We start from the raw sequence: 12,716 nt of genomic DNA, 5'->3' as shown, positions 1-12,716 counted from the left end.
GCAAGTGAATAAATAAAATCTTTTTTTTTAAAAAAAAAGCTCGTAACTTTACCTCTTGTTTAAAAAAAATAAGATTCCAAGACTAAGTCAGGGGTTATAAACTCATATCTTCAGAGGCTGGGCAGATAACAAAAATGAGTGAAACAGGAGTGAACAAGAGAACACATAAAAATCCAAATAGCTGCTTACTTTAAAAAAAAATTAAAAGATACTATAATGCTGGGTCAGCGATTCAACATGGCAGTGATTGGATGGGCGGATAGAGGCACCCCTTTGGATGGTCCGTGTGTCTTCTAGACCACAACAGTGTCACTACCAAGGGGTCACATAGCACCTTGCCTATGGTTTTATCTTTCCTACATTAATGGAGAAAATTAATGATTTCTTTTACCTATTTCTCCATCATAAACCAATCTCTCTCAAACTTGTACGTTACTTGCCTGGACCTGAAAGCATTTGAGTTTCAGCCCTTAACTTCTATGATCTCCTATCTGTACAGTGAGAAGATGCACCAGCTGGACTCTTTGGTTTCCTCTGGCTCTAACGTGCCAAGAGTCTGGCCAAAGCACCCAGGAACCCTCAGTTAACAGAACATAGCCAACTACCTTCTCCAGCCAAGAATCCAAATAGAGCACAGAATTCCTATGAACTCACTATAAACTTGTAGAATATATGGCCACCAATTAAGAGCATGAGCTATGGTTGGCTGATGAGTGATTCAAATACTGCACACAAAACAGACGAGTGCCTGCTTCCTAAGTTCATTTAAAAACAAACAAACAAAAACAAGCAAAAGCAACAAAACCACCTAATGGGGCTATGAGCCATGCAAAGGCAATTAGGTTTTTCAAACACCTAGACCAGCCGCTTGTACAGCTCACAGATAGTCCACTTCATCTTCAGATTATCCAGTCATTAACCCAACTCTTTCGAACTATACCATGTGCTGATACTTGCTCAAAGACTAACAGCTTCATCAAGGGTAGAGACTGCTTAGTCATCCTGAGAGTGTAAAATTAATGACAATGAATATGGGTGTGAATAAGCACAAAACACCAGATGGAGAGAAAGCCAAGGTGAAACATTTCAAGTGCCTAGTAGACGGGCGACTCAAACACGATCAAGTCCCCCGAAGGAAACACCAACTTCACTCCCAGAGCACCTCTGATCTTTCCTCATTTAGCAAAAGCAAGGTGGCTTTGAGCCCTACAAACAGAACATCAATTGCATATTTCCCTAATAAATCTTAGCCTCATGTGCGCATGGCCTGGACATAATTAGGTCAATGACTAGCTGCCACCCATCGGTCGGACTCAGACATGAGTGGTTGGAAGCTATTCGTATCAAAATCATTAAATGTAAGAATTACTTGTAAAATAAATGTGGGGATTTTTGAGTCTTGGTTTGACTCTTAACACAGAAAGTTATGCAATTCTTAGGATGAATTTATTCTCCTGAAGAATTTTGAGAATGAGAAATTCAGGACAGAAGAGAACACTCTGATTTCCCATTAGGAATGATGTGATTTTTTTTCTCATAATTGGAAAGGTTCTTATGGCAGAGCATCTACTGTGTGCCCGTCACTGTGAAGCCCTCCCTCAGCATTATCTCCTCAGGACGTCACTGCTGCTCTAAGCCTCACATATACGGAGGCAGCAAGTGAGGCTCAGAGAGGTTATGTCACACGCCAACGGTCCCACTCCATGTCAGAAACGGAGTGGGAACTTCAGGCTCTTCACTTGATTCTTCTCTGATGATCTTGACAATACTGAATGGTATTTATCTCTGACCTGTCATAAGAACTTTCACTTCCACTGGATTCCAAGGCCATAACCCTAGTGCTGTAACAGGACATTACACACATGGGTCTCTGATGCTCCCAGCCAGCCCGCCCCTCTCAGAGTTATCCTAAGGTGGGATTAATCATGCCTTTTGGCCTATCAGGACTGGGAACTGGTGAACAGGGGCTTTAGAATGGTAAAATGGCCCTGGTATTGGGGAATAAAGGCCTTTAATTTATCCTGAAAGCCATGGGTCATTTATTTTAAAGTTATCTAGGAGGCAGAAGCATAATACTTGGCCTCCTGAGGGAACAAGAGGCCATTCCTGTGTCCTTAAGGTAAATGTGAACCTTAGGCAAATAGAACCGGTGTGGACAAAACAGCTCAGCCACACTGTCATCTGAAAAGACAATTGCGAAGCCACCGAAACGTGTTATTGGAGTTTGCTCAAGGCACAGGTCTCAAATAAGAGCACACGCTAAGCCTGTAATATTGCACATGCTTGGGTCTGCTGGGGCCCTCCCCAGGGTGGGATGGGTGATTCCCAGGCAAAGCATCCTGTACAATTTATGCGAAGAAGAGCCTGGCTTGAGTGCCTAGGTGTGCCTGGGGATGCCTTCTGGGCTTCAAGCCCTCATTAGGACTTTTGGTCTTGAGTCTGACACACCTGGTTTAGAGCTCTAGCTCCTCCCTATCAGCTACAATGAACTTTAGGAAGCCCCTTGCTTTGGTTCCTTATATAATGCTTCATATATACTTTTTTTTGGGGGGGGGTGACAGAAAGTCAAGATAATTTGAAATTGCGCATGAAAAGTGCTTAGGACATAGTCTGACACTCCCTGAGCAGACTATCAGTTTTGAGATTGCTATTCCCCGTTTCCTGTTTTGATGTGGCTCTTCAGCCTATTCTTAGACAGGCTCAATGATTTCACCAAACTTTCAATGTGAGCAGGTGAGGCCGAAGTCCTCCACTGGGGAGAGGAACTCTCTGGTGTTCTCCGACGCAGCTCTGAGGGGTATTTAGAAGGGAAGTGGAAGAGGGTTTGGAGAAGGGCAGAACCCCAGAGGAGGGAGGGAACATGAGGGAAAATAAGAGCAGAGAGGGCAAATGCTCCAGCCCAAATGGTGGAGGAGAAGGTCTAATCCCAACAAGTCTACAGTCCAGGTTCTTCACTGACCTGCTACTTCAAACTGGAGAGCAGGGCTGAAGAAACCAGAAGAATTCTAGATTGTTCGCCCTGGCCTCAGGCACTGGTCACCTATGCTGCCAGCTGGGAGCCCTTGTCAGGAATACCCCGGAGACTGAGGAAAGAGCCAGACTTTGACATGAGACAGACCTGGGCAAGGCTCTCGACTCTGCCACTCACAACTCTCCCAAACTCACAGCGTCCTTAGCCTCTTGGTGCCTCTGTTTCCCCAATGTAAAATGGGAGTACAGATATCATTTAAAGGGTTTGGTGTGGAGGCAAAACGAGATGAGGTGTGCACAGCATCCATCATGGTCTATGGACTGTAGCAGTCCTCAGTCAACAGCGGCACGCCTTCCCTTCCCTCTTCCCAGATGGCAGACACCTCTCAAACTATCTTAATTCTGTTCTTTTGGGAAGAGGAATTAGAGAGGTAGAGATTTGATTTAGAGACAGAAAGATAGGAGAGAGATTGAGAGAGAGACAGAGAGAGATAGAAAGAGACACACATAGAGAGGGAAGTAGACCAGCAAGCCTGCTATAGACTGAATGTTTGTGTCCCCCAGAATTTACATGTGGAAATCCTACCCCCCAAGGTGATGATACTGGGAGATGGGGCATTTGGGAGGGGATCAGGTCATAAGGGTGGATGCCTCATAAAGAAGCTCCAGGGAGCCCCACGTCTCCTCCCACCACGTGAGGACACAGTGGGAAGTGCGCCCTCACCAGACATGGCCACCGCCAGAGACATGGTCTCAGACTTGTCAGCCCCACACCGTGCGAAATGAACGTCTGCTGTTTATAAGCCACCCAGTTTGTAGTATTTTCGTTATAGCAGCCCGAATGGACCAAGACACAGGCATATGCTCCCACTGGCACCAGACATTTCTGGAAGGAAAGATAAGGAATTGGTAACTGTTATTTCTGGCAGGGAGACGAAGAACTGGGCTTGTGGGCACTAAGAAAGTTTGGTTTTCACTGTATACCCTTTTCTAAAGTGTGGCTTTTTTAACCACAAACTTGAGTTGCTTTAATATAATAATAATGTAATTTATAATTTAATTATTAAAACTAATTTAATGATTTAATATAATAATAATATCAACAACAGCAGCAGCTAACAGACAAAAGGGAAGGCACTGAGTTTTCCCCACACCTCAGCTACACACCTGGCTTCAAAAGCAGAACCAGTCTTTAAAGGGGATGAGAACAGGAAGTCATCACCAACCAATGTCTTCACTTCTTAAAGGTATTAAGGAAATCTGGAGACCCAGTTGACGGTGTAGTTGGAAGCGGCTGAAGGTCAGGGACTTGGCTCCTCAAGCAGCTCCTGTCCCTGTCAACAGAGTCCAGAGCTCGGGGACCTCGCCCTAGGACCCACATTCTTTCTCCCATCAGATCCCAGAGCTGGTGGGAGACTTTACACAGACTGCAGAGGTGTTAAAAATAGAAGTTAAGTTGCTATTGGAGATACATGGAGAATTCACTACTTGCAAATCTCTAATTATAATATGTCAAGAGTAAAATACCTTGTCAGGAGCGGTAGCTAAGATAACAGAGCATTGGCTCTGTCAACACAGCGATCCACGATGTGTTTGGAGGCCTACCTTGAATAGACACCCAGCAGAAATATGTCCTGCAGGGACTCCTCTCAGCCCTTGGGGAATGGAGGGGATGACCTGGTAGGTCTTTTCTGTCTGTACTTCGCTCAGTTCTGGTTGGGAGCTCTGGGTGCATCCCATTTCCCTTTTACAGATTTTGTACTTTGTGTTAAATCATGTGCATATATTAGATGTTCTTGGAGCCTACCAGATGGATGGATGTTTTCTCATACCCAAAACTACTTGGTTTCTCAAAGAAATGATGTCCTCGACAGCGCCCTCAGACTGGCATTAAGAACCGTGCACAAGAACAGTTAGGGTAACTCCAGGCACAATGCGACCCTGTAGAGAATAACTTAGGCATGCAAATACAGGGCCATGGACTCCAGGGTTAGGAGAACACGGGTTTGACCCACTCGGAGGTGAAATTCCTTCCTCAGATTAACACAGAACCTGGAGTGAAGGGAAGATACACTCGGTAAGTGCGTGAGGATGCAGAGACATTTTGAAGTGCACTTGTAATAGACCATGTTCTGCTCGGTTGGGTCAGTAAAGTACAACTGAGAAGTATGTCACGGACAGCAGAAGCACCTTCTGTCCTGGCCAAGAGAGAAAAGCATATGCATGGAATCATGTGTAGTAGAAAACAAGATGGCCTCTTTTATGTTCCTGCCCCTTCCCGAGGCCAGGTAACCCCCTTCTTCAGTTTAGGATGGTTCCCCTTGCTTTGAAACTCCCAGGGACAACGTGTCTTACCCAAATGTTGCTGGAGAAGACAAAGGGGCCGGCTAACCAACCCTCCACAAATTCACACTCTCCCAGCTCAGAGAGGCGCCCATTGCCCCTCAGACACCCTAGGAATCATCTGAACCAGATTCTTAGCATGTTTGTCCAAATTCGGGAATCATTCTATTGCTCCCAAATTCCTCTGCTTCTCTCTGTCAGCTGATGATGGTGACTTCATCCCTGAGAACGTGAAGGCAACAGAGAAGGAGCTCCTCACAGTATTTCCTGACTTGGAGATTTCTCAGTTTCTACACACATCCACTCTTCTTGCTGTGGTCTGAATGTTCATGCCTTCCCCCCATTCACATGTTGGAATCCTAAAGCCCCAGGGTTGGTGTTAGGAGGTGTTTAGGAGGGGATCAGGTCATGAGGGGGAGCCCTCATGAATGGGATTAGTGTTGTTATAAAAGATCCAGAGAGCTCCCTCACCTCTTCTGCTATGTGAGGACACAGTGAAAAAGCTCAGCTATGAACCAAGAAGGGTCCCCCACTCAACACACTGGCACCTTGATCTTGGACTTACAGCCTCCAGATCTGTGAGCAACAAATTTCTGCTCTTTATAAGCCAGTCTGTGGGATTTTATTACAGTAGCCCAAATGGACCAAGACATTTCTCTTCTATTTCAAACCTGAAATGTTCCCCAAATTTCATAGGAGCCTTATTTGTAGTGACCCAAAGCTGAAAACAACCAAAATACCCATCAACGAGCAAATGGATCAACAAATTGTGGGGCATCCATACAATGGCTTGCTACTTGGCAATGAAAAGCAGTGAGCTACCAATCTAAGTCAGAGGAATCTAAAAGCAATGATGCTGAGTGAAAGAAGCCAGGCAAAAAGAATACATAATGTTTGACTTTGTTGCTCTAAACTTCTAGAAACTAAAAACTAAGCTATAGTGAAAGAAACAGATCCAAGGGTCCCTCTGGGGAATGAGGTAGAGAGCAGGAGGAAAGATTGTAGAGGGGTAGGAGAAAGCTTTGGGGTGATAGAAATGTTGGTTACACCATATGTACATATGTCATCACTTATCAAATTGCATGCTCTAAATACACACAGGTTATTGTGTGTCAATTACATATTAATAAAGCTGTAAAAAAAATAAAGTATGTCTTCTCCTTTCCCAGACTACCTGCTGTATGTGTACACCCTTGGTCACCTTCTCTCCTGAGTCATCATTCCCTACCTCCTGTTCTCGGTCCCTCCGCCTGCCCCCACAGGTGCTTTCTCCTTGGCATAAAATAGGAACCCAAATCTACTCTTGTACAAACTGTTTCCTCTGAACTCTCACGCTCCTCAGTTGCTATCTTTTCTTTCTCTTGACTGCAAGTGCTCATGATGGGTAGTGCTCTCTAACCCCAACCATTCCCATTTACTTCTCAAGTCCTGGCCCCCTGGTATCTCTCCTCAACATTCTAGTGCACTGCTTTCTCCCTGTCTCCAGCGATGTCAGCTTCAATAATGTCTTCTGAGTTCACACCTGCCAGGCAGCCCTGACAACACTCTTCTGGTTCAACCTCCAGTCTGGACATCCCATTCATGTCTCACTCAGTAGGTCCTTGCCTTCCAAACCTTGTCACCTGTGAGTTTTCCAATGATCTACCTGTACTTCTCTCCATTCCTGATGCTTGGCAAATGTATCTGTTCAAGATTCTCTATACAAATGGCTCACCTTTAGTTCTGACCAGTTTCTATATGTTTAATACTGTTAGAGAGAAGATCCTAAGCACCTTATCATTGACTCCAGTGGACCCATACTTGGTCTCTATATTTGGATATGGGGCTCCTCAGTGGCTCCAGGGCTGAGGCACCCATTCTCAGCTTCAGCCACTGAACAGATAGAATACAATGCAAACCAGGGAAAGAGGGTGGTTCCCAGGGCTTGTCTGCATGGATTAATCCAAGAGTCTTTCCCTAGGAATCTGGTATGATATCAGGAGCCTGAACTTGCTGGGACCATCATACAAAACTAGAGAATAAAGGTGAGCAAGTGGAAGAGCCAGAGGTGGATCTTGTTGGAACCCAACACATGTATGCCAACCACCAAGTTGTGTCTAAAGTCAGCCGTCCTTTGAGACTTTTTGTTGTATAAGCCAATGCATTTCCTGCTGAATTTTCTGTTACCAGAAGCAACCAGAAGACTATGAAATGTATATCCCCTCAACCAGGGTGTTGAGGCACATCCTTTAGCAAGTGTTTCTTCCATCACTGAAACACATTAAAGCCTTAAAAATCCATGCTCTAGAGCTTATCACATTACAATCATAATAGAATACATATCCTATATTCTCTAGCAGACCAAAAATCTCTCTAAGGTAAGAGAGCATGTGTGCTCACCATTTCATGGCACTGCAGTGCCTGAGGCGCTGTGGACACCCAACACCCTGTTTAAATTTGTGTTGATCTCTAAAGAGTTCTTTTTGTGAGAGAAGGATGTTGAGCATCACAACTTCTCGAATGGATTCAGATCTCCTTTTAGGTATACGTCGTTAACCCTTCCTTTTAAGATTTCCCTTTCTAACTCTTCCGGCTTAAACTTTTTCAATGGATTCCTATTGCTCCTAATGTGGAATTCCACCCATTTATCAAATCCACCAGGCCCGTGGGATATGATCCCTGGTGACTGTTCCCATTTCATCCTTTCCCACCATACCCCTGGACTTTCTTCACATGTCCTGGACATACTGGCCTCTTTCTAGTTTTTTGAACAAGTCAAGATCTTTTCAACCTTGGGACCTTGACCTTGGGTATTCCTTCTGCCTGGAAAGCTTATCTTCTCATCTTAAATATCATCTTCTTCAAGAAAGAGTCCCAGACTACTCATCTGCAGGCAGTACCCCTGCTCTTCTTAATCCTCCATGGCACCTGTCTTTTCCTTAAGAGCACCTATCACAGTTTGTGTTTATACAGCTGTTTGATCGACACATGCTCACTCTATGACTCTCACATTAAGTTATAAGAGGGAAAGGATCATTTCTGCTCAGTTCAGCCACGTCACCTAGTATGAGTCCTAGCCACAGGAGAGGCTTAAAAATATGCATGAACAATGGATCTTCCACAGCAGGTTAATATAGTAGGCACGTATTGAAGCTTAATACATGATGTCTGGTTGGACATTATTACATGTCTTTTTCAGTCCTAAAATAACCTTCTAAAGCCCTACTAACACTGACTGTCATAAAATAACCAAAACCAAATAAACACCAACCTGGTAGTTAACACAGCTGATAACAGACACCTGCTAGACCAGCAAATACATTTAATAAACTTGTCGCTAAGTCTGAACAGCCAGATAAAAACTATTCACAAAAACCCAAAGATGGAAACAACTCAAATGCTCATCAGTGAATAGACAAACAAGTGGCATAACCATACAATGGAATAGTATTCAGTCATAAAGAGGAACAAAGTACTGATACATGCTACAGTGTGGATAAACCCTGAAAACATTCTACTAAGTGAAAGAAGCCAGAACCAAAGGTCATATATTGGATGATTCTGTTTTTATGAAATATCTAGAATGGGCCAATCCATACAGACAGAAAGCACATTTGTAGGAATGGGGAGTGTATCTGTAACAGGTATGGGGTTTCCTTCTGGGCTGATGAAAATGTTCTGGAACTAGATATGGTGATGGTTGCACTGAACTGTGAATGTTCTCAACCCCATTGAATTATATGTATTAAAATAGTTAAAATGGTAAATTCCATGTCATACACATATTTTACCACAATAAAAAAGGGGAGGCAGGCAATAGACCATGTTAGAATGTATAGTATTTTTCAAAAAATCTCTGTATCTGACCTCGAAATGAAGTACCAGGTAGCAAAGTAGTAAATGGTTACTTTGAGGGCCAAAAAATAATCTCCTGCTGCAAACTAAGAAATTTCCTCACAAATACTGGTTTTCCAGAGGTCTAGGGGCAGGAGAAAGAGGCACAATTGCCTTCTACCTATGAAATGTTCTATCCTAGTGGTTTGGCATGCCCAGGCTTCTAAAGAATCCCACAGAACAAGGTTTCTCAAATGAACATATACGTCTTGTGGTTATTTTAGGTCACGCACAAATGAACAAGTGTTTAATTTTAATAATTATTTTTATTTAGGCTTATCTTTGATTAATAGCCAACAATGCTAGTTTTTAATTTATGGTGGAGATAAAATGTTTCTTTTTTGTTTGTTTGCTTGTTTTTAATCCACTGAATGCATTCACATGCAGTAAGATGTACTTTTTTTGGTGCATAAAGTGAACAGCCACCATCAAAATACGGAACATTCCATGACCCTGCAAAATTCTCTGGTGCTGCCCCTTTGCAGCCCAGGCCTCCTCCACCCTATGGCTCACACAAAACACAGAACAACACAGGTAAATCGCAAAGGCCTGAAGGAGGCTGAAGAAGCTGAAGAAGACAGGTGTTGGGATGGGGAGGAGCTGCAAAGGGGCATGAGGTTTCTTTCTGGGTGGTGGAAATATTCCAAAATTAGATTGTGCCACTGGTTGCACAAGTCTGCAAATATATTAGAAATCAGTGAATTGTACACCAACAATAGGCAAATTTCTGGTATACAAATTATATCTCCATAAAGCTGTTAAAGTTACATAGTGTATGATTCTACCAAGGGGACATCATTCCAGAAAAGGCAACGCAATAGGAACAGAAATTAGATGAAGGTTTCCCTTTAGGAATAAAGGCAGTTAAGGAAAAATGTGTTGATTTAAGTAAGTAATAGGAAAGGAGGCCTCTAGATAGGGGAACTGCGAGCTGCTGCAAGAGGGTGGGCCTCAGGGACTGCTCCGCCGTGGTAGCCCCCGGCGGGTGGCGTGCGCGCCGTCGTCACCCCCACCCCACCGACCCGCCTACCCAGGACGCGCGCCCACTTACTGTGGCGGTGCCCGACACTGTCTGCGCGCTAGTGTCCGCTGCGCTCTGCTCCGAGTGCGTCTGGGCGGGAGGGTACAGGTTTAACGTGTGCTCGGGGACGGTCGTCTGGCCCGTGTACTCTGGCGCGGGGTGGGGATGAGGGGCCGTGTATTCCGCGGGGATGCCGTTCTGAGGGGGAGCAAACTGGGCCGAAGCGTAAGGCTGAGCCATTGTGTCCGGGGCAGCTGCTGCTTCCTGATTACCCTAAAAAAAATCAGAAAGGGGGAGAGAGGGTGAGAACACCGTGAGAGGGCACCAGGCAGACCCCTTCCCTGAGGCCCAAGGACTACTGCTCCCCCCAACACTGCAGGGGCCAGCACTATGCCAAGAGCCCGAGATGAATGCATCCCACTTCGTCTTCCCCAGACTCGATAAGGAAATAGTGCTCAGCATGTATACAGACATAACCCCATTGCGCAGATGCAGAAATCGAGGCTCAGCAAGATGCAGTCACTTTCCCCATACCTTCCAGCCCCATAGCCAAAGACGGAGGTTCTGTGCTCTGCCCGATTCGATTTTTCTGGCAGATCCTCCTTATTTCGTTCCCATTTTGGAACACTTGAGCATATAGTTTTCAGAGATAGCAGAGCCTTGATTTGATACTTAAAATGCCAAGAGAGATTAAATTGAACGTGTGTGTTCTTGAGAGGAGAGACAATTCATCTAAGCATTTGAATTTAATCAAAGTTTTATGTGACTTGGCTCACATAATGGGATGGGGGAAGTCCTTTTAATGGTCATGGGGTGTGTGTGTGTGTGTGTGTGTGTGTGTGTGTGTGTGTGTGTGTGTGTGTGTGTGTGTGATGTTCCCAGCGCCAATATGAAGCAGCCAATGGACATTCAAGACCTAATTTGGACAAAGATGGCACTCTGTGATACTGTGTTCACCATTTTAAGTATCTTTACAAAATGCTGGACTTAACCTCATTAGTCAATGCCTCCCCCGCCCCCTGCCTTATTTTTTATAAGCACAGAGTATTATATAACAATTCACCCTTCCAATCTAGGCAAAACATGCAGTGTGATCATTACAGTCCAGTCAAAAGATTAAAAAAAAACCCTGAATTCAAATGCTTCCATTTCAGGAAACATCTATCTCTCTCTAACCCGACCCAGACCCTCATAACTCTACTACCCTACACACACACCACACACACACACACACACACACACACACACACACACACACAGGCATGCTCACACATGCACACTGCACCAGAAACTGTAACCCAGAGGCCCAAATTTTTCATGATCTCATGAGATCATGGAAAAGAGATCAGTCAGAGAGAGACAGAGAAGCTTAGCAATTAAGCACACCACAGAGCTGCCTCTCCCATTGTCCATGGTCAATTAGATGTGACTTCAGCCCTCATAGAATGATACCAGGGCAAAAATATCAGAATTGCTCACATCTCCTCGGTCCCTGCCACCAACATTCAGGAGCCTCTCCAGCTAAAGCAACTTGAGTGCGGCAAAAACATTATGACAGAGAAGGGACCCCCCCGAAAAAAAGTTTATTCTCGGAGCCGTGCACAGAGCTTGTGCATTTGTTTAGAGGGGACCTTAATTAGAATGTTAAAGATGACACTTTGAAGAGAACTAAGCTTAGGATAAGTTTAAAACATTTTACAAGTGAAAACATTCCCATCATGCCCTTTCCTCCCCCAGACGAATGTCTCCAAATGTCTGTGCATTGGAAGCAGAAATGCACAACCATTGCTTACTTTCTGTCTAACGTCTTTTCCTCGAGTTTGGGGCTGTGCAGGGTCTGTCTGCGCTGTGGTTGGATCCCTGCACGTGGAAAGTTAACCCTGACCATCCTTGGGAAGCCACATTATCGCTGCTGCTTCGTGTGCATCGGTCTTTTTGTCTAGAATAAGTCCTGGTTTCCTTTTAGGGGACTCGTTCACTCTCAGCCCACAGAGTGCAGATGGCGCTGAGCCCTGCCGCAGCTTACCTCCAGACACAGTCACATGACCCTGGCTATTCAGAGGGTTCCAGAGTCACAGTCACGGACATGGATTCACGCCCATCTATCTAAGCCAGTTAGTGAGTTCACCTCTAGCAATGCCAAGGAGGCAAGGTTCCTGGAGTTTGGGGAAGAAGTTCTCCTTCCTCTGGGATTGGCCCCTGTAAAAATAATGCCACCCTAGATCTGCCAACAACTGCCACTTGAAAAGGACCCACCTAAAGCAGAAGCCAACCAAGGGGAAAACAGAGCCCAGAAAGTGAGAAACAGGTCAACTGAGTCCCGGTGACATCACGTGAAGCCTTGGATCCAGCTTTACCTGCAGTTAATAACACCACTGTTTGCTTCAGTTTCATGAGTCAGTAAATGCCTCCTTTTGGGTAAGATAGTTTTATTTTCTGTTACTTACAACCAAAAGAGTCTGGACTAATAAGAACAGAAATATCCTCTCCCATTTATAAGCCAACTAGC

General features: G+C 44.7%; 1 protein-coding gene across 19 annotated transcripts in view; it reads right to left on the bottom strand.

Annotated features, from left to right (window-relative positions):
* The window catches only part of RBFOX1 (RNA binding fox-1 homolog 1), a 2,051,181-nt gene that overhangs the window by 165,412 nt on the left and 1,873,053 nt on the right, over positions 1 to 12,716 (bottom strand). For all 19 annotated transcript variants that reach the window (XM_027611432.2, XM_027611426.2, XM_027611425.2 and 16 more), the window contains one exon: positions 10,238 to 10,480. In XM_027611432.2, the coding sequence (XP_027467233.1) occupies positions 10,238 to 10,480 (243 nt within the window). The remainder of the gene's footprint in view (positions 1 to 10,237; positions 10,481 to 12,716) is intronic.

Source organism: Zalophus californianus, chromosome 10, assembly GCF_009762305.2.
Source record: "Zalophus californianus isolate mZalCal1 chromosome 10, mZalCal1.pri.v2, whole genome shotgun sequence".
Classification (NCBI taxonomy): domain Eukaryota; kingdom Metazoa; phylum Chordata; class Mammalia; order Carnivora; family Otariidae; genus Zalophus; species Zalophus californianus.
Note: the sequence above shows the minus strand (reverse complement) of the source record. Positions and strands in the feature narration are given on the sequence as shown.